The sequence below is a fragment of the Vidua macroura genome, chromosome 3 (assembly GCF_024509145.1).
Source record: "Vidua macroura isolate BioBank_ID:100142 chromosome 3, ASM2450914v1, whole genome shotgun sequence".
In the NCBI taxonomy this organism is placed as follows: Eukaryota; Metazoa; Chordata; class Aves; order Passeriformes; family Viduidae; genus Vidua; species Vidua macroura.
In genome coordinates, this window is record NC_071573.1 from 65,556,956 (window position 1) to 65,584,337 (window position 27,382).

Here is a 27,382-nt window from a genome sequence, read left to right on the forward strand (position 1 = left end):
TGTGCCTGCCTTTGCTGCTGAAAGCTATATACTCTCTTAAAATGCCTTTTCTTATCTCGTCTTTCACAAATACAAAATTACTTTCTCTTTACCATTCCCCAGAAGACTTCATGAACATTAAAAATCACAAACACCCAAATAACAAATATTGTCAACCTTTATTTGTTGCTGACATTTGCTCTTCCCTTTCTTTCACACTTAAGTTGACCATGTGAAGACTTCTATTAGATAAAAATAGAATAGGCCACCATACTTTGGATGCCACAATGTCATAATTCTCATATTTCTACACTCATCTTTTACAAAGGAAGGAAAGTGAGGAGAGGGAAAAAAATATACATTTTAAGCAGTAATGAGGGTGGAGAAATAAGCCAAATTTTGGGCTTAATGGAAAATGAAAAAATGGTGCATTGACTTTAGATGAATAATCCCTTACATCTTATAAAAACACCTTTTGTTACTAACGCAGATATGGACACAGATAGGGGAATATATGCTCTTTGAATGCTGTTTTAATTATCTTTGCTGTATTTATAATTGAATGCTCTTGATGAGAAGTTTGATTAACTTTACCCTATATATCTATAAAGTTGTTTTCCTTTACTAGTTCTCAAAATTTCTTGCAATATATGCAAGAGTCTGGAGCCCTTTTGATGATTTTTAATGACAAAGTCAGTCAATAAAGGAATTTTACAAGTCTCAGCAGTGAAGGTTTTCAACAATGCACCTATGAGTAAACCCTGTTTTCCTGTTCAAAATACCTTGGTACATGGTATCCACTTCTAAATTTTGTCATTAAGAAGATTCTCTAAGAATTCATTTTTAAGCTTTTGTGATTTTTATACCAACTACACTACACCAAATTATAATTTATAATTTATTGGCCTTATTACAACACTTCATTAAAATGTCAGAAGATTCAGCTTCTAGGCAGGGTATTGGTGCAAGAGCTGTGCATGTGGTGTTCTTCATGTATGGAAATAGCTATGGCAGTTATGTTCTGCAGCATGAATTAACAAAGATTGATTGCAATCTGTTTTTATTAACTCAAGGAAGAAAAGCAGTGTAGTGATATTAAGAAAATTAATTATAACTTTCTAATCTAGTAATTAATGTGCAGCTGGGCATGAGTGCAGTTAGTGCATTTTAGTAATTTGGCAGTCCTCACAAATTATCATCATCCGTTTTAAGGTAGACAACTGTTCTCTAATCCTTGCTCAGATTTTTATAATCTTTAGCATTTCAGAATGATTTTAACAGCATAGATGTTGGATATGGCCTTTTACCATAATAACATAAGCTGAAGTTCAGCTTTATCTTTCAGAACTGAGGATCACTTGTAATTTTTAGAACCATCTATCATTCTTTTCCAGTGTTGTCCTGAAATCTCTTCTGAAGCAGTTGTATGAAACAGTGATTACTGGTCATTGACCTACATATGTTGAAGTGTCTTAAAATGCTACTGAGAATTTAATGTATTCTGTAAATTGAGATGCTTCCAATTAAATAGAGTTCTTATGATAATAACTTTCAAAACTAATAAAGTAATATAATGATGTTACTAAAACTCTTATTAACTTAATTTTGACAAATTAATAAATGTAACCAATGCAATTATTGTAATGGTCATACTAGTCTGCATTTTTCATAACCTATCCTGTATGTTTTTCAGAAATGCAAGGAGAAAATAGAAATTACCTAGGTGTGTTGAATTAGCATGACAAGGTGACTTGAGGGGGAGAGTAATTGTGCCCTTCTTGCTTTCTTTATGAGGCGTGAAGGTTATTGTGGGTCACCCCATGCTCAGAGCCTCTTGTCTATTAGGAAATTAGACGATACTGAACAGAAATTACAACCAGGATCCTAGCAGCAAAACTGATAAGAGAAAATGCTCTTAAGCAGACCGCATGGTTTTGCAACTATCAAAGCTGATCTAGTAAAATCTATTAAGAATTGTAATCTTCTCAGTATGATTTATATTTAGTCTTGTTTTTAACAAGTGATTGGGAAGAAGCACAAAGCATCTGTGTAGCTCAGACGCTGACGATGGTCTAAACCTATTCAGTATCCTTACACTGTCAGTGAACAGATAGTTAAAACCACCTGATTTATTTACATAACACTTCTAGGGAATTTGCTCTCTTGTTTTAGGAATTTTGTTCTTAAGTTTTCATTAGGAATGCATTAGAGAAGGTGCTCTGGGAGACCAAAAGCCAGGAGTTTTCAGTCCAGTGAATCTTGTCCTTTCACTTCTTTTGTGACAAAATTTCAACAGAAAATGGACAACATTTGCCAGAAGAGCTTTTCTCCTAGTACTTGAGACATTCTCCAGGAATTCAGTGGGCTTGGGTTTCTCACTTCTCAGACATGTGCTTTTCCTCCCGAGGTTATTGCTTCCTTTAAAAGTATTAGCTAGAGAATCCAAATCGGATATTACTGACAGGTGAATAGTGGGCAGGTTATGCCTAAGGGCTTATGGATAACTAAGATCAAGAAATCAATGTGGGTGTCTTCATTAGTAGGTTAGTTCAGCTCAGGAGTTGAACTTCTTAAGTGTCTCTCCCAGTCTTCCCCACTTGCTTTGCTGTGTTTTGTGAGTAAATACAAAAGTGCCTAAAAGTGGATATTTGTTTGGCACTGTTGACCTGCTTGTTCTCAAGACATGTGGGGATCACAAACCTGGTTTTGGATAACTGAGATAAAGCAAAGCCATCTATATCTTTTATTTGATCCAGCTCAATCTGAGCAGAGAGCTAGCCAAATCAAATATTTTAAGCAGAAATTAAAATATTTGACTGCTCTATAATGACAATAAAATGTACAAGGGGGAGGGGGGAAGTGAGTTACTGAGGCTGTAATCAAATAACAGCCTTGGAATTTTAGAAAGGACCTACTCAGAAATTTTGTTGGGTTATTGGAAGAGAATAACATTCATGCAGATCTCATGTCAGTTTTGCTTTATGCATAACTCTCAGATACACAAAACAAAAAACAAAACAAACATACAAACTAAACAATCACAAAAAATCAAACATTAAGTATGGAACTTGCAAATTGTCTGAGGTTTGTGGTTGACCTTAATGACTGTGAATAAAGCATGGTGGTGGTGACCATCTTATGCTGGTTATTGATTTGTGTTTCACAGCCAGTGGCATATCAGTATTTTTAGGGCCCTGAAGTATTCCATTTTGTTCTTCATATCAAAAAAAAGTTTGAATAACTAGCTTGCACTTCAATATTAACGAATGGGCAGCACTGCAGTTTATTGCATTAGTTATATTGAGCAAATTACTTTGGAACAAATCAAATGAATAAAGAATATAGTGAATTTGGCTTTCTTTCTCTTTAGACACATGATTGCAAATAATTCATATTTGAATTGTGTGAATAATTGAATGGCTTGAATCTGCTTCAAACCATTTTGTCAATATCCTACGTTTCTAAATTGTTTTATTTTCAAATTTGCTAATTGTTTTCTGTGAAGTTACCAATGTAACACAATTTTCATGAGCATTTGCAGTAATAAAGCTCAGTTTGCACATGGCAAAACAAAAGTAGTTACATGACATGCAGCTCTTTGGAGAAAGAAGTATTTTTAAGTGTCTTATGTATTCTTTGAAGTCATTCTGTGATGGATTAGGCAGTCCAGCACTGTAAATCAGTTTGATCACACTGTATCTTTCACCTTTTTTCTGTGCTTTCATGTACTACAAGATATTACAACTGACAAAGAGTCCACATTAAAGAATTAGTTCATAGATATGTAGGATAAAATAAAACCCTAAATTATATCCAGTGCTGTGTCTCATTCAGATGTGCTGAGAAAATTGGTGGTTGCAGAACTGACATGGGTACTTATGTCCAAAAGCTCCTCCAAATTCAGTCATGTATATGAATGCCTCAAGGCTTTTTGTAGCTATCTGAAGTTTTTCCTCACAACATTAAAAGGTATGGAATCTTAACTGCAAAACTTGAATTTTTCTGTCAGGCCATTATTCCCTTGAGTCCTGTCACTGGTCACCACAGAGAAGAGATCCGTGTCTGCCCCTCCTCTTCCCCCCACAATAAAGCTGAAGACTGTGGTGAGATATCCCTTCAGTCTCCTCTTCTCTAGGCTGAACAGACCAAGTGACCTCAGCCACTCCTCATGTGGCTTCCCCTCAAGGCCCTTCACCATCCTCATTGCCCTCCTTTGGACACACTTGAATGGCTCAATGTCTTTTTTATGTTGTGGCACCCAAACTGCCCCCAGCACTCGAGGTGAGGCTGCCCCAGCTCAGAGCAGAGCGGGACAATCCCCTCCCTTGCCTGGCTGGTGATGCTGTGCCTGAAACACCCCACGGGTTGCATCAGGCAACAGGCCAACAGGGTTGGCTGCCAGGGCACTGCTGACTCATGTTCCACTTGCCATTGACCAGAACCCCCAGGTCCATTTCCAGCACTGCTTTCCAGGATAACATTTTCCAGTCTGTCCAAACATCCAGGGTTGCCCCATCCCTCGTACAGAGTCCAGTACTTTCCCTTCTGGAACTGCATATGGTTGGTGATTGCCCAACCCTCTAATTTGTCAAGGTCTTTCTGCTGGGCCTCTGTCTCCTCAAGGGAGGCAATAGCTCCTCCCAGTTTTGTATCATCTGCAAATTTGCTTAGTATCCCTTCCAGATCTCTGTCCAAGTCATTTATGAAGACTTGAAGTCATTTTTGAAGAGTGCAGGGCAAATTTGATGCTATGTAGGCTGACTCTGCTGGGTTTTTTCCCCTAATATTGCCATATAATTTTGGAATTATTATAGTAGCAAGTAAGTAGTAAAGCAAGTAGAGAATTAATGCCTGGCAAGTCAACCTTAAAAATGAATAACCCAATGAGCAACACTTTGGTGATTGTGTTCTGCCTTGACTGACTTTTAGCTCACTACAGACTGACTTTTGTAAGCACAGGGAAGAGTAGGAGCTCACTAACCTGTCTTTATGTTGCAGAAAACATTCAGCCTGACTTCTTATCCAATAGGTAGATGTGGACTCTCTTTTAAGTGTTGAGTTAGGTGGATGCACCTAGCCAACATCCAAAATATGTGGTGTTCTCGCTCTAATCTCACATAAAAAACTGAGTGTCCTTGTGTTTCCTTCTTTTTAATGAGCAGACCTTGACACTGTAGCACACCATAGCCTAACTGAGTAGATCTGGCTTAGAGGATGTGGTATGACTGGATATAATTTTAAAAAGCTTCCAGAATAGTCTGTTGTTTTATATTAAACAAGCAGTAGTAAAATGCATGCATGTTGCTGTAGGAATCCATATAGCAGAGGGTAAAGACAAAATGAGACTTGTACAATGATGGGCTAGTTTGAGACCTATTGAGAAGGAAATAAAAAGAGGTTAGCAAGACAGCTAAGTAGTTTGTTCCAGCAATTTGCCTTCACTGGTTTAAACTTCATGTTAAAATGACGTTTTTATTGTTATAACAGTGACACATCTTTAGGAGGAAATTAGTTAATAGGAGGGAACAATCTTTCAGCAAATTAAATGAAAGGCTGCTACTTCCACTTGACATCTGTGAAGCTGCTGCTACATTCCTTGGAGTAGTGCTTAGAGAAATAAATGAGGAAGTATTCCTTATAATTGAGCTTTAATAGTATCCATATGCTATATATCTTGTAATGGTGCTCATGTTGTGCAATTTCTGTGTAGTATAAGAAAATTCAAAGGCCCATTAATGTAAATGTCTTGATTCAATTCTGAGCTGTGGAGAGGCTCATGTGTTTTAAATACATCCCACAAATTGTGGTTGGTGGTGCAGCAACTCTGACAGTCTTTCCAGCTGACCTTTCAGGTTGGCCATTTCATGTCATACAGCAACCTCTGTAGGTAATGGAATCTACTGGAACAAAGATTTAAAAATGTATCATTTTGAATTTAATTCCTTTCAAATGAACATTTTCTAACAGGCATTAGAACTTCCAGTCTTTCAGCCGTGTTGTTTCAAATCATGCCACAGTGTTCTACTGAGGCCATAAATGAACTGTTTTCTTTATTTTTTACCCAGAATTCCCTTTGTAAATTAATTGAGCTTTGCTTAACTTTGTCAGCATTGTTTTAATGGATAATAGCTTTTGGGCTGGTCTTTGAAGGCTTAAATATGTCATTTGAATATTCAGCCTGTTGTATGGTTAAGGCTTACTGGCATTTGAGATTTTCATGAGTAGTACAAGTTCACAAAAGCCTACTTATGAGTAAATTTCGTTTGTGACACAGATTGGTTTGTTGTTAATTGGTCATGAATTGACTAAACATGTCTTAGGTACTTCAGATTATTAGAAAAAGACCTGGTGCTCTCCACAGAGATCACAGCTGCAGCAGAGGTGGTTCTTCATGCTTGCCTCTTAGGGAGGAGAAGGGAGCCTGGCCTTCTATATTCTATCCCTGCATTCACCCACACATCAAAGAAAATTTGGCCTCAGATTGCTGGCCCTTGAAGATACCCTTTGGAAATCTGCCTTCCTGAAAGAGGCAGGACTGAGAAAGGGCAGTCATCTCAATTTTTTTATTTACCCTGATCACTTTAACTTGGGCCTGTGTGTTGCTCTCATATTTCCAAATATGTAATGTAATGTGTCAAGATTACTCATAATAGACCTAAAGATAGTTTATTTTGGTGGTTTTTGAGTTCAAGGTCTCTCTGGTACTGAAAAGGCAATTGTGCACATTACCACAAGTACTTACTTTTCACTGACATTATCTTTCAGAAGTGTCAAAAAAACCAAACCAGTATGCCATATCTATCCAGAACATACTGCGTCCCAGACATGATCTTCATTACACTGGAAAAACAAATACGGTACTTCTTATGTGACAATTCTTGCAAGATACTCCATGCTATATTATTCCAGTCTACAGCTGGGAATACAGAAAAGAAAAAAGGGAAAAAAAAGGGCAGGAATAAAAAAAAAAAAAAAAGCTTGAAATCCTGATTCTTTCACTAAAGCCATCAAGAGCAGTGAGGGATTACAAAAAACATTTAAAACCTTTGACCAAATGTTTTGCTGGAATTGGGACAGAAACCAAATTTTCTTAAATGCTTTATAAAACTGTACCATCATTGTTCTCATTGATAATTTATAAAAGAAAAATAGCAATGTACTTTCCCTCTGCATGTTGTTAATATGCAGAAGCTTTTTTCAAGGTGATTAGTGAAACTCTGTGTGCTGGTACAGGAACAAAAAGTATACATATTGTCTTCAGCAGGGTTCCAGAAGTGTGGGGTTTTTTTCTGACCCTTTTTGTTCTATTACTTGAAATAGTAATATCTTCATGCTTATTTCACTTCGTCCTTTATTATATTATTTTCATTGTATTCATTAAAATCCCATTACTGTTAAGAAAAGCTTATTTGACTACTCAGTGTCAGGTCCTTTATTATCTGATAATCTGGTTTACAAAATCCTCCAAGGAATATCTTAAGTGTGGCCATGAGTATTAGTGCATTGATTGTGATTATGTATTTTAAGTACTTTAGAAGAAATGTTTGGTACTTCACATTTTCTGTTCTACCAAAGTAACAAATGTCTTTAAGCCTTTTTCAGCTCTATTGGATTGTTAAGTAATTGGGTAGAAAACTTCTTTCCTTCTTCAAGATATTTACTGTAGTGAGGAATTGTTGTAATTTAATACTGCAAAAAGATTATGGAACAAAATTATTTTTTCTTTAAAAATACGAATCTTGACTAATCTGGCTTTCCTGAATTTTTGAAGTAACGTTTGTCTTTTTTTTTTTAGTCTTCAACTTTTCTTTATTATGTATTCAAATTGTCCTGGATCAGAATTTTTAGTGCATGTGTGGGAATTAAGCTGTATTGTGCTGTGCCTTGTCAGCATCATTGGTTTCTTGTAAATAGCTCACCTGTAAGATGAACAACAGCTGTGTAAAAGTACTTGTTGCTTGAAGTAATAATAAAGAGATTACTGATGAAGTTCAGAGTTTGGTAGAACACAGTTGAATAAGTGGTAATAGAAATTCTTATCACAGAAAACATGGAATAGTGTTATTTCCTCAGGTAAAAATCAGACCTGTATTACATTATGTGTCATTTTTTTGTTTCTTTGTGGTTTGGTTTTTTTTTTCATTTGCCTGCTATGCAGTAAAAAATTTTCTTGACCTTACCTTAATTAATGAATTCAATCATCTTTTAGCCATTGGTTTTCTGTGATAATGCAAACAGCAATGAGCTTGATTCACTTATAAAAAGTGAGCAAATAAAATAAAATAAAATATAGTGTTTATTAAACACAGAGCAAAAGCATAACATTCAGACTCAGAATCTGATAAATACAATGCATAACTTCCTCTAGCCTAGTGCCTGAAACTAATATCATTTTGAGAAAAATAGGGATGGCCCTTTATTGTTAAATTGCCAGGATTATACCGAATAAATGTATCTTCTATAAATGTATAAAGATGGGGGGGATGTAAATTGCATGTAAGTACTTCTTTAAAATATTGACTTCAATTTTATTTTTATGTGGTTAGTAAGCATTGAAGGACGAAACTGTGCATAAGAAAATGTGTCATTTGCTGGGAAAAGAAACTTTTTTTTGTATCATTGATTTTTAGAAAGAGAACCAGCTTTCAGTCCCTGAATCTGAATGGTGTTAATAGAAAGGATTTATACAGTGGTGCAGGTGTTTCAGTTTGCAGGCTGGAGGGATTCCCTGCATTCGTATTCACTTATTGTCTCTGCAACAGTTTTAATGACAGTTACAGGATTTTAATGCTCAATCAGTCCCTGTTGAAGCAACCACAAGTCTTTCTATTGGCTGTGAGTAAGGATCAAGGCCTTAGTGACTGACAGTGAGTAAAATAAATGTTTATCTGATCCCAGAACAAATGGATTTTTATGACACAGCAATGTGTGGGTAAGGAGAAACAAGATGATTGAAGCAGACTGGAAGAAGAGGACATTTATATTTTTCTTAAAGCATTTGTCAAAACAGATTATGTCTTTCACAACAGTAGTCTGAAAAAGACTACTTTAAGTTTTTTTAATCTAGGAAAGCTGTCCCTTTCAGTGAACCAGAAGGCCATTTCAGTAGAGTTTCACACAGCTGTCACAGCTTCTGTGACAGCAGATACTGAAGAGAGGTTTCCCCCAACAACAGTGGTGTCTCTATATTGTACATGTTTAGATTGATACACATACCCACAAATCCATATGCAAGTGTAATTTACAGCATTTGTTAAGTTAATGTTAATATCTGATGAATATCACAGCTGCAGGTCCTGTGACAAGCTGTCCAGTATGTGAAACCACTGTTGATCCAGCAGCTGTATTAGAAGGAGAAATAATTGACTGTCAGTCAGCAAGCCTTTGACGTAGGCTCCTTGCAATGACTGGGAGCTACAAAAGGGCTTGAAACAGACCTTTGCAACTTGTCAGCCTGTTATTTTTAATAATGGTGCCATGCCGTTAGTGTAATGATTTTGATTCTATGTTTCAAGCATTTAATGGCACCACATGCAGCATCAAGCACAATAAATGTGACTAGATGCTTTGAAAGACTTTAACCTGAATGACTGTGAACCCACATAAAATATTTTTGTGACACGAGAAGGTAATACGAGCTAATTGAGTTCAGAGGAGAAAAAGATTAAATCCACTTTTTAGATTTACTGTCTGATGTTAAGGAATGAATATGAACTGTACAGACAAGAGTGATACAGATATATTTTAAATGACTGAGACTGAGATTAGGATTATTTAGGGTGTTGAAAAATTAGTGCTAGGAAGTGGGAAAGTGGAAATTAGTGGCAGAGAAATTACATGTAGCTGTCACTTACCAACTTTGATGCTTTGAATCTTTACCTGTTCTTTTAAGTCCTCACCAAACTGAAAAGATGAAATACTGGGATTTTGTCCTGTCCAGAGATCAGTAGTGGCTTTTTTGAAAAACTGATACAGCCCTTCTGATAGAGAAACCATTGTTTTCACAATGTTTCAGTACAATAATACCCTTGACTGGGTTATGAATCTTAGTCTGAATTGGAGGAGACTGCTGTTGCAGGATTTCCACCAGACAAACTCATCTCGCTGCCTTCACTTGAGGATGTGTGGAGACAGTTTGATCTCCAGTGACTGGCAGTGAAAGAAAGAATATCTAGGAATCTGAATTGAATATCTGGAATATTTGGAATTGACTGGAAGAGCAAGAAGAGAGTTGTGGTACCAGAAAAGAACAGAGCAGCCAAAAAAAAAAAAAAAAAAAAAAAAGCATCAAGCAGAAGAACAAGAAATAGGGAAGTTCACCAATTCTCCATCCTATTCCTATTTCTATGTTACCTAGTCACCTCCTCATAGCAAGTTTACAGACAGAGGAAGTTAATAACATTTCTTGGAAAATGCAACTGATAGAGCAAAAGAACAATTTAGTGGAACTTGAACATCAGTTATTAGTAAAGGAAATTGGATGTGGGATAGAAACTAACTGAAGTCAGAAGTTAATTAACTAATCAGGGTGGAGCAGGGATTTATAGAAAATCCTCAGGAGAAAAAAAAAAGGATAATCTAAAAGTTGAATGTTGGAAAAGTAATGTAGAACTGGAAGCAGAGCCTTACAGAGGGATGTACTGACTAAAGTATATCAAAAGTGCCAAATGCCATGGCTACAGTGGTTTTAAAGCAGCAAGCAATCTTAATGTGAAATGTGAAGTTCTAAAATAAGCTTTAAACTTACATAGTTAGTTTGTCTTCTAGTATTAAAAGGCATGGTAGAGAGGACAAGAACAGAGATAAATGGTGTTTCTCATAGATTCTTCCAAAATTCTTAATTATTTTCCTGCCCAGTGAATCTTCCTCTCAGAAGCAGGAGTTCATTTTTTCTTGCTTTGCTTAGGATGTTTTTTCTTTGGGTTTGGTTTTGTAAGGCTTTTGACTGTCAGTAGCACTGAGTTACAACACTTGCTACAGCAGGGAATTTCATTCTAATACCACCTTCTTTTATTCTGTCTTAACTTATCACATGGATGGCAGAACTGTGAAATTCCATTCATTACTTTCATTTCCTGTTATTTTCAGTTCTCTTTGGGGACCTGATTAAAAGTAGTCCATGCTAATACTTATTATCTCTGGCATTGCTCTGTTGTGTTCTATTCCCTCTTGCTTTTTTAGCCTTTGGAATTGATTAATTAAACCTTAGTATATAAAGTAATAGGAAGCACAAATTTTTTAGTTTATTCATTAGTGTGTTGTGGGAGACATGTAGGTTTGTGCTGTGCTCAGATAACTTTTATGAGAAACTATTATGGTAACAAGTGCAGTTTTAGTACAGTTTTAGATGGTGACACTGAAAATTACATTTAAACACTTTACTTGTGTCATATTGATATTTCAGATCATGTAATGCCTGACTAATTGTCTCTCCCTTTCTCCACGTGCGCATGTAAATGTGAGCTTAGTGCTCTGTTGGTTTGCCACAGAGTGCCAGTTCCACAAGCTTTGATACCCCCTAAGAGCACCAGTAAAGTGAGAAGTGTCATGGGGCAGACAGCCATAAGGAAAGGGTTGTACGAATCCTGCCTGTAAAATCCTAAAGAAATGCAATCCTTTTCCACAGAGCAATGTTAGAGGAATTTGATGTAAACAAAGCAGCCCAACAGTCTGGATGGACTGTTTTGTAAAAATAAGATAATCTGATTATTTTAAGTGTCAATAGACATAATATCACTAGATCTAGATGTCCAAAAACCATGTATCAGACCACAAAAGAAGTATACGATGCTATCTGGTTGTTTTTGGAGCCCATGGAGGAGCTGATTTATTTTTAATCTCAGCAGCTGTCAGGCTTCAATGCATTCAGTAAAGCATGGTCTTCCCAAAGGCAGTTTCACTGGCCTTTGCTGCTCTCCAGAGGCAGATGAGATTGTGTCCTCTTTGCTTTGGTTCTCTCTGGCATTTTGGTCTCCACCTGGGTCTTGGCTCCTCCTGTTCTATGTCTGCTGTTTCCGTTCACTGTAGTGTCGTCTCATGTAAGTGTTCCCCAGGAGCCGTCACTACTCTGACCTAATAATGAGCAGATACCTTTCACCACAGAGAATATTTAGTGGACTTTCATGTAGAATGACTTGAACATGGAGCAGACAGAGCTCTCTTGCCATCACTGTGTTCACCACTGCTGACTGACCCTTCAGGGAGGTGGGGAATTGTCCTGGCAGAGGCCATAGCGCAGGCAGGTACTGGAAACTTTGTACTTCATGTACCTCCTGTTCACCTTCTGCTTTTACATCAGTAGTGCTCTTCAGTCTCTGTTTCTGTTCTGTCCAATTTCAAGAGAAATTGCCTGTTGGGTGGTCACCTTGGTGAAGATCAGTCCACTGGATAACATTGGAACATTTTACTCTTTTGCCTGAAAGTACAGTAAAGAGACAGTGACCACTGTCAGCTTTAGAAGTCTCTGGGTGTGTTTCCTTATAAAGATAAAAGGCAAAAATGGGACGAGAGTAACTTTTCTTCTTGGAAAATGTAGCTATAAACATTGCCTTTGAAGGACCTGATGAACTTCATGGAGAAAAGCGGGGATCTTGTTTTAAAATCTGTTTCATATTAGCATCTTTTGTGGGCTGTGCTGGTAGTTTCCCAAATGATGAACAGTTAGCCACAGCTAACTGAGATTTTCCTGCTCTCATTCCAGACAGATGATGACATGCATGTGTCTCCAATACAAATGGATGCATCTCCTGCACTGGCATCACTGAAGTGGCCAGGAAATCAGCATATATTAATGCTGACACTGCATATGAATAGGCCAATAGACAAAATTGATGTTCTCAAACTAATAGCTCTGAGGCTGTACCTCTTCATTATCTCACTTGTTGCAGTAAAACACATTCGTGTTTTGTCTGACATTGTAGACATATGTGGAAATCTTTTTTATTCCCTGTCATCCCATAAAATTGAGTAACCACTTGAGTTAGTCTTCCTCCTGGGGTTGTTGATGGTACTAATTCACTGTCTGCCTCCTCCTGCTAAGTCAGCATCCCTAAAGATCATCTCTCCAGGTAAGACCTGATATCAGTTTCAGAGAGGGCAGCTGGGCTGAGCAGGAAGCTGCCAGCTGGGCAGTGGGGCAAGGGTAGCAGTTAATACATTTATTGTCACAGCTGAAAAACTAACCAGCTGTTAGAATTTGCCTAGCTATGCTCCTTACAAAGAGAAATAAAACAGACATCAAAAACTACCCTGCAGGCTAGCTGGCTGATTTTCAGTTTCTTTTTCAGCTGTCTCCAGCTGTCGAGACAGTGAATGAGAGGTGCTTGACCAGATTATAATCATTTTCCTGTCTCGGAGAGGGGATACTGTGGAAAAGTCAGAGCTCCAGCAGGAGTCTGGATGCCTTGGGTGATTCTGGGACCACTTAAACCTGCAAAACGTTAACTGTCATTTACTGGAAGTTGGATAGGAAGATATTCATACTAGATGCTGGGGTTAGAAATACACAGTTACTGTGCTAGTCCTGTCACAGGTTCCCCAGTTTGACCCTGCCTTGGCAGCTCCCACCACAAGATTTGGGCGGAAAAGTTGAGTGAATGCCAGTGGTGTGTGCAAACATGGGATTTCTGTACTTTTCTTTCTATTCTCAAACAAGGGTAAGGATGATTTGCCAGTTGGGGGAAAACAAAAACACATTAAACACCTTTGAAGCATTAACAAATAAATCATCGGTTTCAGTGCTTGTGAAGACAGGCCCTTAAACCAAGATCCTATATATTGTATTTCTGGGGATGGGGGAGAAAGAAGTAAATTTAAAAAAAACATATTTTTAGCATTTAATTTATCAAATAGAGCCATTGAAACTTTAAGCAAGCATTGCCTGTGTGCTTCATAGTTGGGTTTGGTTTTAATTTTGCTTTAAAATATTAATCTCTAATTAAAACTCAAATCATACAGCATAATTTATTAGCATTCTTAGTTAGCTGCAGTACTAAAAGGAGAAAGATGTAGCTCAGGAGTTTGAAGGGGACCTCTTCTAAGGAGTTTTAACTCATCCTTTAACTCCCCCAGTGTGGTCTGTGGTATTGGATTTAGCCTCTCAGCAAGTTGTTAGGAAGAAATATGTGTCTAATCACCAGCATTGGTTTCTGGGAAGAGAAGCCACTCTACTTTTTTTTTTTTTTTTTTTTTTTTTTTTGTGACACATTGACAAATGGTTCCATTCAGAGCAAGCAAAAAAATTCTTCTTATGAAAGTATTGTCAGATGTGGCAATCCTAAATAATGCATAAAACATTAGATTCTCTATGAAAATGGCCTCTGAGAATCATCCTTTTGGCTGCCACTTGTCTCCCTTTCCTAAGGGATCACAGTATGGGTATGGTTGGAAAGGACCACAGTGGTCCAATCTCCCTGCTCAAGAAGGGTTATCCTAGAGTACTCTCCCCAAGGATGCCACTGTAATATCCATAAAACATTTTTTGCCCAGTATTTGCTTATTTTTATGTTGAGTGTGTGTGTATATTTAGAACATATTAATTGTTGGGGTTTGAGTTCAATCATTTGCCTAGCAATTTCTAAAAGCAATTAAGTTTTATTTAGCATTTTGATGTATTTTTTGCCATCTATGGCTCTATAGCAACTTCATCTTTTAAATATATTTTGTTTAACATCAAAAATAGATACCGAGTATGTAAATGAAAAACCTGATGGTTTTCTGACCCCTCTTCATTTGTTCTAAGGAGACTTAGTTGATTTAATTAAATTAAAATATTATGAAAGACTGGTAGTGACAAACAAGAAATACACCAAAGGCTTTGGCAGTGTATAGACTAAAGGGTTTTGCAATATATAAACACTTCATTAGGAATACTGTAACTGGACACTGTGTATTTATACTGACATTTTACAAAAAGAAGACATAATAATGAGCAATTCTGCCAAAATGGACTGTGCCCTTGGAGATTGTTCTAACTGGATTGAAATACTAAATTGTAGAATGGTTTGGCTTGGAACAGACCTTAAAAATCATGTAGTTCCTAAAAAAAATCATTAAAGATAAATTGTGAGCTAGGAAAAAACCTTTTCTGTAATTAAAGATTTTAAAATATAACATTACAGAGTGTTTATCTCCAGCCCTCCCTTTTGTTATGTGTATTAGCCTGTAGAGAGTTAAAAAACCCATCTGGTACCTTTGAAACTAATTGAAATTTTGAGATTTGGGCACCTGGCAAGGGGTAAATGTAGGAGACTGGTCTCCATGGGTTTACTCTGTAACAGGAAAGACTCCATCTTCAGTTTAATCTCCTCTGTGAAGTGATTTAATTCTGTTATCTCCCTGTACTGGTTATCCCTGTACTTTGGGGAGCCCCAAAGAGATGAATTTCTAAGAATACCCTTGCTGGAGTTGCAGAGCTCTCACATTTCCCCACCTTCTCTCGTGGCCAGACCTGAAGCTGGCACCCAGCGTGGCTGTTGAATTACTGTGTGGGGTTTCAGCTGTGCAGCCAAATGGCATGTGGTCATAATTTTAAGACTAAAACATGGAAAAGCAATCATATTATGGTTTTTAAATTGTCTGGGGACCACAGGCTTCCTTTGGGGAAAAAAATGGGGGATGATTTGTGGTTTTCTTTTGTTGAAACCCAAGGTGTCCCTCAGACACTCTTGGATGTTCCAGGTCCAGGTCAGAAGCCTCTGAGGCAGCCAGAAACCCCTGTGGTTTTGAATTTGATCCATGGAACAATTTACCAACTTTGCAGGAAGAACAAGAAATCACAAAAGATATTATAATAGAAGTAGTCACAAAGTGAAAGGAAGGATTTTTGAGTGCTGTACAGGGGGGTTTTAGGCCTTGTACAGAGGGGTCTGAGTTTTGTACATGGGGGTCAGAAGTTCTAAGATGGAGGGATTTGGGCGTGCCCTGTCCTCCTTTCTCCTTCCTATCCTTCGTGTTCTTAATGATGTTGGCATTCACAGATTGGTTTAGAGTAGAAAGTCACTGTTCAATATAGGTGATAGGCATTAAGGAAAAACTATAAACATTTAATACGTAATGTGTGATATAAAAGATGGCACCAGTCCCTTGGGAGAGAGAGGCGGAGAGAGATGCAGAAGGAGGAGTCAGAGAGAATGCCAGGGAGTGTGTGTGCCTTGAGATAACATGCAATAAACTGCCTTGAGACCAGACAACTGAAGACTACTGAGTCTTTCTTTGAAGGCACGGGTTAGAAGAGAGACTTTACCACCACCCAGAGTCACCCCAATCTGGGGGTGATTCCGACATTCTTTGACAAAAAAACCCTGATAATTGTACATTATTTCTGGTTTCAAGGCATGTTTGCTTGGGGGTTGAGACTCAAGGAGAAACATGAAGTGCATCCTGGGGTGCTGGGAGGGGAAAGCTGCAGGAAAGTTTGTGTGTCCATTGCAACACCCTCTGCCTGTGTCTCCATTTGGAAAGGTGTCTCTCTCTCCTGGGTGTCTGAGCGACAGCTGGTGGTGTGGAGGGATGTAAGCCAGGTTCTAAGGACTGGGCTGGGCACCACTCTGCTCCTGCAGAAATCCTCTTAAAACAGGATTAAGCCTAAGCAGTTCCAGTCACAATCTGTATTTTCCAGGCAGATCCTCCTTGGCCCCTGAGCACTGTTGGAAGTACCAGGCACAGCCTGCCTGCTCCAGCTCTGGTGAATCACTGGACCCCTCTCAGTGATTTCTCTGTCATAGCGTTTTGCATTTTCACCCACAATTGCAGGGTAGTTTCTTAGAGAAAAAAATCAGCCTTAATAAAGTCCAAAGTGGCTATTGGGACCTATTTTCATATTTAATTCTAAAACCTTTCTCAACATTGTTGCTGCTGTGTCTCTTATTCTTGCCTTTCACCTTTTTCCTTGCTAAATCTGCAGGAGGATACTGACTATCCTGTTGTGCTGGTGCATTTTGCATTAAATATTGAAATTCTGACTTCTTGCTCTGCCTCCAGCTTGCAGAGTTGTCCTGGCATCCTCCAGGAAAGGTCAGGGTATAATAAACAAGTTGTCTGCAGAGAAAACAGTTCTGCTCGCTGATGACAAGAATTTTGATAAGTGTTTTGACCCTTTGAAGTATTTGTGCAGTTTCCCTGAGGATTTGCTTTTCCTTTCAGTTGAAAATTAGCTGCTGCTTTATATATATTGGGGATATAGTATAATTTTTTTAAACTCTTTAAAATATGGTTGTGCTTCTGAATTTCAGTGATTTTTAAAAAAGCAACCTTTGAATGTTTATATTTCCTCTGTGGTTCCCTCTCTTGGTACACTCTGTACATTTTAGAAGACTTAGTGATCTCATACTTTCTGTTCTTATGTACAGATGAACCAACAATGGTCTGCTGGAAAAATACTGAATTGAGTTACCAGCAGCCCAGGTCAGTCAGGCTCATGTTTCCCAAGAATGAATGACAGTAGAATTACAAACACTGGTTTTCAGATTCTGTGGCACTCAGTGTTCAGAAACAAAATTTATAAAATCAGTGAGAAATATTATAAACCAAAATATTATTCTTCTCTTATCCAGATCCTCACTTCAAATTTGTCTTACTTACATAATAAAAGTTATAATAAGTCCTAAAGTTCTCTGAATATGTTACAGAATTTTTTGTGTGTTTTATGCAGTGTAAAATATACTATTTTTGACACAGTGATTTTAGATAGGTTAAAATAGTAACCTATAAACTGAAGATATTTTAGTACTCGTCTGGATCTTCAAAGTAGTTTGAGCAGTGTGTCTCCTTCCCTCTTTCCTTCCTGGAGCGTTTTATTTGTAACTGTGATGTCAGTACATGACTGACACTTAGTGCAGGTTGTAGTGTGTATCAACATAAGAAAAATTGAAAAATTCAGTGGCAAAGTAACTTACAAAAGAAAGCAAGACAAAAGAATGCAACTAATAAATAAGGATGAATTTAAATGGAATCAGAAGCAGTACCATGGCTGTTCAGTTAGGGTGAGGGAATATAGAAAACTTACTGTTCCGTTGCTCCCAAAGATGAAATATATCCTATGAAGATGATCAGTTGGCTGGAGCACCCCTCCTATGAAGACATGCTGAGAGAATTGGGCTGTTCAACCTGCAGAAGTGTTTGGAGAGACCTCACAGCAGCCTTCCCTGCTAAAGGGGTCTGCAAGAGAGCTGAGAGAGACTTTGACAAGGGCGGGTAGTGGTAGGACAAGTGGGAATGGCTTTAAACTAAAAGAGATTAGGTTTAGATGAGATACCAGGAAGAAATTTTTTCTATGTGAAGGTGGGGAGACACTGGAGTCAGCTGCCCAGAGAAGCTGTGGCATGAAGTGTTCAAGGCCAGGTGGGACAGGGCTTTGAGCAACCTGTGAAAGCTGTCCCGGCCCATGGCAGAGGGGTTGGAACCAGATGATTTTTACTGTCCCTTTCAACCCAGGCCATTCTATGGTATGAGAAAATACCAGACATCCATAGTTGAAGGTTGTATAAAAAACAGTGCAAATTATGGGTACTACCACTTATTGAAATGAGCTTTTCAGTGACAGATCTTGCATCTGAAGCTAAACCAACACATAGCTTTGTTATTTTGCAGATTTACCAGAACTACATTGATGCCAACTGAAAAAAATGAAAGCTGCGTTAAATAGTACATAAGATATAACACTGATGTTTCTTTCTACTTATTTTTTGCATCAAGATCAAAGAATGCAAGTTTGTAATTTTCAAACCATCTTAAACAAGAAGAATCTTCCACTCATGGCAAAGTGTACTGCTGCATGCAGAAAACCTTTTGACAGCTGTGTTTGGAAATTTTCCTTGTTAACAAAACACACTACATCAAAGTGTTCTGGCAGGTTGTATTGATACCAGCAGACACTGGGGTGGAGTGCAAGTAGGAACTCTATTACGTTTTCTGTCAATTTTGGTTGATGCCTTGCTGCAGGAACAGCTCGATGTTTTCACTTTGAGATTGATTGAGAAACTTTATAGAAAAAAGCACGTGTACTTTTTCCATTTGTACCACAACATAGTAACTTTTCAAAATTCAGAGGGTTTTTTTTTTTTTTTTTCTTCCTGTGTGCTTTATGTCAGCTCTTTTAATCTGGGTGATTTGGAAACAGGATAAAATATTTCATCTAGAAGTCAGCAGTTAGAACTTGAGATGGTGTGTACCAGAGATGGGGTCTGTTCTTGGGTGAATAAGCAGTCTGTAAGTTCTTCAGACTGTAGAGAACAGGTTTCCAGACATGTTATCTGCTTGTACTCACTGTAATCCTGTTTCCTGTAAGATCTGATGCTTTTACATTTCCATTCAAAAAAAATCCAAGCCACAGTAGATTGAAGTGCAGACGGCTTGTAAAGCAGGTGTGGGTTTCTCTTCACTCTGTAAAAAGTGCACTAATCTTTGTAAGATAGTTCTTAAAATGAGATACTAAGATACCATAAACTTGGTTTCTGTTTCGGTCACACAAATACCATATCAAATTGGGATTGTGTGTGCATCTTTGCAGTACCCTGATTTCATTGTGTCATTGATTTTGGTTTGCAGCTGTGAAGATTAGAAACACTTTTTGGGCAATTATTTACATCAGAGGACTTACATGTGTCCCAGCCTCTTGCATCCTTATGGTCAACCAGGGGAGCCTCATCAGATCTCTTTCCTTTGTGCTCTCTGTGCCTTTTCTTTGCTTCTGAAGTTTGATGGCTTGGTTTTATTTTGTGTGTCTGGCAGAAGCCTCAAAATATCATTTGATATAGCTAGCAGGGAGATTGAATTAATGGAGTCTTAATTTCCATGGATTGGTTAAACTTCAGTTATAGATGATCTTTTGAAGAAGAGATTTTAATGTATCTGAGAACTTCCATCATGATTTATTGGGGTTTTTGCTGGTTTGGGTTTTTTTGAGTCACAATTTAACACAGGAAGAACACAGGAAGTATTTTCATGGTTGTGCAACTGCTAATTAATAACTGTAGTGGCTGCTTATGTGTAAAAGTAAAACTAAAATTTTATTTATATACAGATGTGTTTGTGTTTAATGCTCTTTACAACTTGGAAATGTGGAAGACATTCCAGTACCTAATAAGTGTATTTTACATAACATTCATCCTAATAATAAGCCAATCTAATATGTCATTCTTTACCTAGGTGTTCCAGAAGCTAGGTTTTCTTTAATTTCAGGGGTTTTTTTTCTGAATATTGCTGTTGGAAATTTCAAGGGCGAAAAAAACTCCACCTTTATGTAATAAAACTTTAGCAGACTTGCTGTCCTGAGTCTCAAGCAGCGTTGGTTTCTAGTGGGATTTAGTAATAAATGTGCTTTTCTCTATTCTCAATACAAATCCTAGGATTAATTTTGCTGCAAAGTATCTTTAGGTTGTAATTAAAACTGAAGTTACTCATCCTGGTACAAGTGCCCAGACAGAAAATACATACTTATCTTACCCTATCAAAGTGTCATGCATTAAGAAGTATATGCTGCATGTAATACTTTTAACTTAAAGCTTAGTCTGTATATATGCATTAATTTAAGTTAATAAACCATAGTACTGTAGAAATTAGAGTTAGAATTGGAGAGTGTTAAGTACAGGGGAAAAGAGGTGAAGTATGAGAATGCTTTCTTATAATCAGTGGCTTTTTTGTCATGTCTTTAAACATACTATCCTGCAATGAAACACTGTTACAGTGATAAGTGTGATAGAGGCATTCGTGAGCTAAAAGACTGGGATGTTGCAAGAAGCAACTGTACAGCCTAAGCAGAGCTGGACTGAAGTAATTCAAGGTCCTGTGGGGAAATCATGGAAGGCTGCTGAAGCATTGCTCCTTACACACGTGTTAAGCACATTTTAGATTAATTATCTTCTCATGATAACGGTGTAGGTCCTGCCTATTACATTTTATTAGCATTGCCTTATAGATGCTCATGATTATTTTCTGTCTTTCTCTTCCCCCCATCTTAGTGGAATCGGTCGAAATTGGCCATGGGCCTCTGGTGGAAGCAGCATTTTGGCAGAATTTGGGACTTTGCATCTGGAGTTTGTACATTTGAGCTACCTGTCTGGAAACCCTGTCTTTGCTGAAAAGGTTAGACTGCTCTGTCAAAATCATGTTGTAAAAGATAAATCACTTATTCAGAGACTAATATCAATGGGGAGAGATTTGGATTTTCCTCAGCTGTAAGCATTTGTCACATTTTCCCTAATTACCTTGGCACGTTTTTGTATTAAAAAGTCAAAAGTCTCTTCCAAAATTATTCTGATGTATGTTCTTGTATATGGCCCCATAAAACATTTAATTTCTGTTTATCTTCTACATTAGTATCACATTAAGCAATCAGACTCTACAGCTTTCTTCAGTTCTTTACTTAATGGGGTGTAAACAAAACCTGACGTTATATTCAGGATAATAACTGATGCCTAAAGAAATCAAAGCACCATAGTGATTTCAACAAGTTTACTCTTCAAAATGCTGTATAATATGACTGCTGTCAGTGAGGTCAGAAAGCCCTTCCATTGCACTGACCTATAAGAAATATACTTGGAACTCTCTTTGGGGAAGGAAAAAAAAAAATTACATCCTTAGACAAAGCAGTTGTTGTGCATACTAATTCTTCCAAAATTTGATAACATTGTCTTCTGGATACTTTTTATATACATGAGCCATGGAAATAACTCCTCTTTCCCTCAACTCCCACCTGAACAATTTTGCTTTGCTTTTTGATGTACTAATAGCCAGCAAGTCCTGTTCTTTATAATACACATTAATAATTTCTCTTCTTTTTATTTCCTAATTACAGGTACACTTGTTTTGATTTTGTATTCTTACTGCAGCCACCCCACATTACCTAAAGCTGATATTATTGACTTAATAATCTAATTATTGATGAGACTTCAAATGTTTAGCAGTAGGTCTAAAAGCAATAGTCAAATCTAAAATTATTATTGGATAAGAACTGAGTGGCTTTGCTGCAATACCATTGTCAGCATTGGAATAAATTTTGTGAAGTGAACTCCTAGCAATTTTCATGTATTTAGGGGTAAATTTAAGGACAGTTTCTCTAAAATTTGAATGGGGGTGGGGGGGGTGGGTAGGGAGTGGCAGCACTGAGGAATAGCCAGAAACAAATTTTCAACATAAATTAATTATCTTGTGGCATTTATGGTAATTTAATTCATAACATGTGTTCTACTAAGAGACAATGAAAGTGTGTATCTTAAAAGTCCTAGCCCTTGGTTCTTCTACACAGTGGCATCATGCTCTAGCTGCAAGATGCTGGAAATCTGTTTATGTAAGCTATTCTTAAAACTCTTTATAGAGTACAATTCCAAAGCCTTCAGAGACAAACCATTCCAGGGCTGCTACACTTGATAAAGAAGAAACACTGGAATAAGCTTTGCATGGATGTATTCATAGAAGAACTCATTAATTAAGGTCTAGGACTCATTGCAGCCTGGATTTGGGCAATGAGTAGTGTATAGATGCAGGAAGCAGTTTGTGTACCACAACAGAAATCCTTCTGCAGCTTGGTATAAGTTATCTGCTTTTTCAGTTGCTACTTCACTGGGTCTCTAGGCACTCAGGGGTTTATAATGAAGCTGTCAGTACCTTTTTGTTACAATTTCTGGCCTGCAGTGCTCAGGGTCCTCATTCTTCCAAGCTGCTACATTTGTTTTTCTGTGAATCCTAAAATTCAGTATAACTCATTTCATGTGCTCTGCCATGGATTGTGCTGCTGGATGGCTCCAGCTGCTGAGCATCTGGACTGCAATTGTTTCCCCGGCAGAGCAGTGCTGGCAGAGCGCTCAGGGCTGCCTGGGTCCCTGCTGCTGGGCAAGCTGGTTGTGTAAAGCTCAGTCAGTTCCACCCATGCTCTCCTTTCCAGACAAAACTCCTTTACAGAGCACTTCCACATCTGAACTAGGTGATAAGCTTAGTATTTAATAGCATTTCTGATTTAGGTATACAAGGAATATAAATGCTGATGTAGCTGAGCTTAGTTAAGGCAAATAGCCTCAGTGAATTTCAGTATCCTGTGGAGAAGAGGGATACTCTTCATGGCAAGTCCTGAACTTTGGAGCTTGCTCCTCCTGTGTTGTTTCATGGCTGACAATTGACAGAGAAACTCCAGAGGTTTTCAGGAACTTGTTTGCATGATGATATCAGCTTTTTCAATAGTGATATGATTGCACAGAGGCGTTTGGGTGTGTGTGTTGAGTAAGATCAGGGGCGTTATTTTTAGGCATATTTACACTCCTGTATTTTGTGGAGAAAATGGATAAGTGCTCAGTGTTTTGTACCTTCCACTAGGTAATGAATATCCGAAAAGTTCTAAATCGCCTGGATAAACCAGAGGGCCTTTACCCCAACTACCTGAATCCCAGCAGTGGCCAGTGGGGTCAGCGTAAGTAGCTGTAGTCTTTGCTACTATGATCTGTCTATCAGCATTCTCTTTGCAATCATTAACTTCTTTAAGTTACTGTTATGTGTTTTTTATATAAAAGGAACTTTTATAACGTACAGAAACTCACTTTATATCTGAGGTTCTATATAATGTAAAAAATACTACAAATATAAAAAAAATAATTTTACTTGCTATATTTTAATATACTTTTTCTGAGCTTTCAGTATGACTGTGGAAGCAGGGAAATGTATGAATATGTATGACTTAGGAAAGGAATTTGTGGACTACAGAAGTCTCTTATTCAAAAATCTAAAGTGCTCTCTCAAGTAGCTGTGTAAGGGAACATTATCAGCTTGTCTGAATCAAATTCCACATTTTCAGAGTTGTGTGGCTCCACTGAAGGAAAAAAAAAGTAATAAGACAAGTCTTTCCAGTTAATACCAGCTGCGATTTCTGTTGAAATTTAATGCCACCAACTGAGGAAGCAAACTAAACAGAAATGTGTCATAGCATTAATCCCCTTGGAACCATTACTGAAGATACCAAAATTAGAAGGAAAAGACTATAAAATACTTGAATTACTTGAATTCCTTAGGCCTTTCATGATGACTGAGCCTTTTCTTGTTGTTCATTGCTTTCTCTGATCTCCACAACATGTTGAAAGTCTGCACAGCATGCAGGGTCATGATTCTAGAGACCTAAGTGCTTTTTCCACTTTTCCTGCTTAGGTTCAGTCTGCCACCATCCTATTCATGCAACTCTATCTTTTTACTTTTTCTTCCTTACATTATTGAATGAAAACAAGCAAGTCATGGTCTGAAAAGATATGGGCAGATTAGCTGGGCCTGTAGATTATCAGTGTGTGAGCTGGTTGGGCGATGCAACAGAGGGAAAGGACTTGGAGAGGTTTGTTAATATGAGTTTGTTTAGGATGTAGCTAAGGGGAGAGTGAGGTTATGGCCACAGTCTGAATAGATAATTTTCACAAAGGCAAAAACAAGTGTCTGCTCTCTTCCATGTCTCAGACAAATGCACCCACCATCAACTTCATGAGAAGCAATGGATCCCCTACCCACTCTCCACCAGGCAGAAATAGGGGACCTTGAAGACAGAGGGGAGGAGAAACAGGTTTGTGCTCAGACTAGCAGAAGAATTCCCTCCCAATATACCTCATCTTCCCAGGCGTCGTCATACAATAGTTATGAGGCCCTGGAATCTGAGGACTGGGAAAATGAGAATGTGCACAAAGGCCTGTCAGGCTGGAGGGATCACCTAAAGTAAGGGAATGTTGGAAGGAAGACTTTCCCTTGGTCCAAAAGGATTGTATTAGAGAACATCTAGGCAAACTTTATATTCACAAACCCATGGGACCTGATGGGATGCATCCATGAATGCTGAGAGAGCTCACAGGCACGATAGTGAGGTGCTCATTATCATCTTTGAAAGGTTGTGGAGTTCAAGAGATGTGCCTGAGGACTGGAAAAAAAAAAGCATTACCCCAGTCTTAAAAAAGGGCAAGGAGGATGATCCAGGGAACTACTGACCCATCAGCCTTACCTCAGTCCCTGGAAAGGTGATGGAGAACCTCATTCTAGAGGCCATCTCTCTCCATGTGGATGACAAGAAGTTGATCAAGAGTAGTCAGCTTTGGTTCACTAGAGGTGAATCCCTCTTGACCAACCCAATTGCCTTCTGTGACGTGGCAGCTACCTGGATGGATGAGGGGAGAGCAGTGGATACTGAGTTTAGTAAGGATTTTGACACTGTCACAAGATTCTCGTAGGCAAACTCAGGAAGTGTGGCCTGGATGAGTGGACAGTGAGGTGATTGAGAACTGGCTGAACAGCAGATCCCAGAGGGTCGTGATCAGTGGCACAGGGTCTGGTTGGAAGCCTGTCACTGGTGGTGTCCCCACGGGTCGATACTGGGCCCAGAATTGTTTAACTTATCCATCACTTACTTGGATGAAGGGGAGTTGCCACCTCAACAAGTTCTCTGAAGACCTGGAATGGCCGATATTCCAGGGTTCTGGGCAGCACTTCAGCAGGACCTCAACAGGTTGGAGAGATGGGCAGAGAGAAACTGTCTGAAACTCAACAAAGACAAATGCAGGGTCCTTACCTGAGGAATAATAACCTCAGGCACCTGTACATGCAGGAGGCCAGCCTGCTGAAAGCAGCTCTGCAGAGAATGACCTGGCGATCCCAGTGGACAGCTAGGTAGCCATGAACCAGCAGTGCCGTTTTGGCCAAGAAGACCAATGGCATCCTGGGGTACGTTAGGAAGAGCATTCCCAGCAGGTCAAGTGAGGCAATCCTGCCTCTTTACTAAGCCCTGTTGAGGTCACAACTGAAGTGCTGTGTCCAGTTCTGGGGTTCCAGATTCCTCAGTACCAGAAACAAGTCTGTTAGATGGAGCAGGTCTATCAGAGGGTAAGAAAAATGACTGGGGACTGGAGCACCTCTCCTTTGAGGAAAGGCTGAGAAAGCTGGGCTGGTTCAGCATTGAGACAACTGAGAGGGAACTTTATCAATGTCTCTTAAGTATCTGATGAGAGGATGTCAGAGGATGGACCAGGCTCTCCTCCAAGTTGCCAAGCAATAGGACAAGAGGCAATGGGAAAAAACTGATGCACAGAAAATTCTACCTGAATATGAGGAAGAACTTTTCTGTGCAGGTGACAGAGCACTGGAACAAACTGCCTGTCTGGGAGAGGTTGTGGAGTGTCCTTCACTGGAGATATTCAAGAACTATCTGGACACAATCCTGTGTCATGTGCTGTAGGCTAACCCTGCTGGCACAGGCAGGTTGGACTAGATGATCCATTGTCATTCTTTCCAAGCTGATCCATTCTGTGATTTCTGTGATTTTATTGATTAAAATCTATTTTTGAAAGCTTTGTGTCACTCTGAGTTAAAATGGTGTCCAAAAAGGTTGTGCTGATCAATTGTATTTTCCCATCAAGGCAAATGCCATTTCCCTTTATGAATTAGAAGTATGCCTGTCATTTCTCAGTCTGCTATGCTGTGAGGCTTCCTGCAGGTCACTGTGCCACAAGGCCTGTGGCAGCTCAGCATGCATGACCATCAACCGTGGTTGCATGTTGGTATAAACCCTGACATCCCTTTACAGATCTGAGACGTGTGCCCAATTGTAACACGTGTCAGTTCAGCACAGACATAAAAACCTCCCCTGGAAGTGTTAATCCTACAGCAGTAGGTACTGGATTTAATTAGAGGCAATCTCAGCACCTGTGAGGCAGATCCAGTTAACTCCTTTCTTGGCTTCCGTTAGCCACAGAAGCAGCTTTTTGATGCTTCATGAGAGCAGATCTTTCAAGTGGCTGAGGCAGTTAGTGGCTCTGCCTTACGTATTTTAAAGCTGTCAAAACACTTATTCTGCCTTATGACCTTTGTTATTTCAATATTTTTAATATAATTGCATCTTAAGCACTCTTCATTCACACGAAATGCCAGTTTTCATTGGTGTGCACAGAAAAATTTATAGCGTACATGAGCTTTGTTTTCCAATAGCGTGCAGTGTTGATGAATAAATAGCTTCCCGTGCCTGTGAATGATGGGTGCAGATGTTAATGCAGGTCTATCCCTGGCATGCCGAAGCAGCAAAGGCAAGTTCCATCTTGTTACATCTCTTTCATATCAGTCGCCTCCATTCACCAACAGTGATTAACTATTTTTTTTCCCCACAGGGAAGATCAGAATGTGATATTTGAAAAATATGTTATTTGAGATTGCTTTTCTGGGCTGTTTTCAGCTGATTACAACGGAAGGGAAAAACCAAACAATCAAGACCCTCAATTGGCACAAGACAGAAATATTTTCTCTTAAATAAAAGTGGAGAGGGACGAATGGTTTCTGAATACTTCTTCTCCAGCAGTGCTGTAGCTGTGAAGGCCACTGATGGATCTCTGCCATTGTTCCTGTAAATTCATTTAGCCCTTGTTATTTTGACAGTAAACTGACAGTGATTTGCTGCAGCATGCGT

At 38.6% G+C, this 27,382-nt stretch overlaps 1 protein-coding gene across 1 annotated transcript in view; it reads left to right on the top strand.

Moving 5' to 3' along the window:
* MAN1A1 (mannosidase alpha class 1A member 1) overlaps positions 1-27,382 on the top strand; it is a 138,187-nt gene that overhangs the window by 87,520 nt on the left and 23,285 nt on the right. Inside the window, exons 6-7 of the mRNA XM_053973272.1 lie at positions 20,937-21,060; positions 23,284-23,377. Of these exons, the coding sequence (XP_053829247.1) occupies positions 20,937-21,060; positions 23,284-23,377 (218 nt within the window). The remainder of the gene's footprint in view (positions 1-20,936; positions 21,061-23,283; positions 23,378-27,382) is intronic.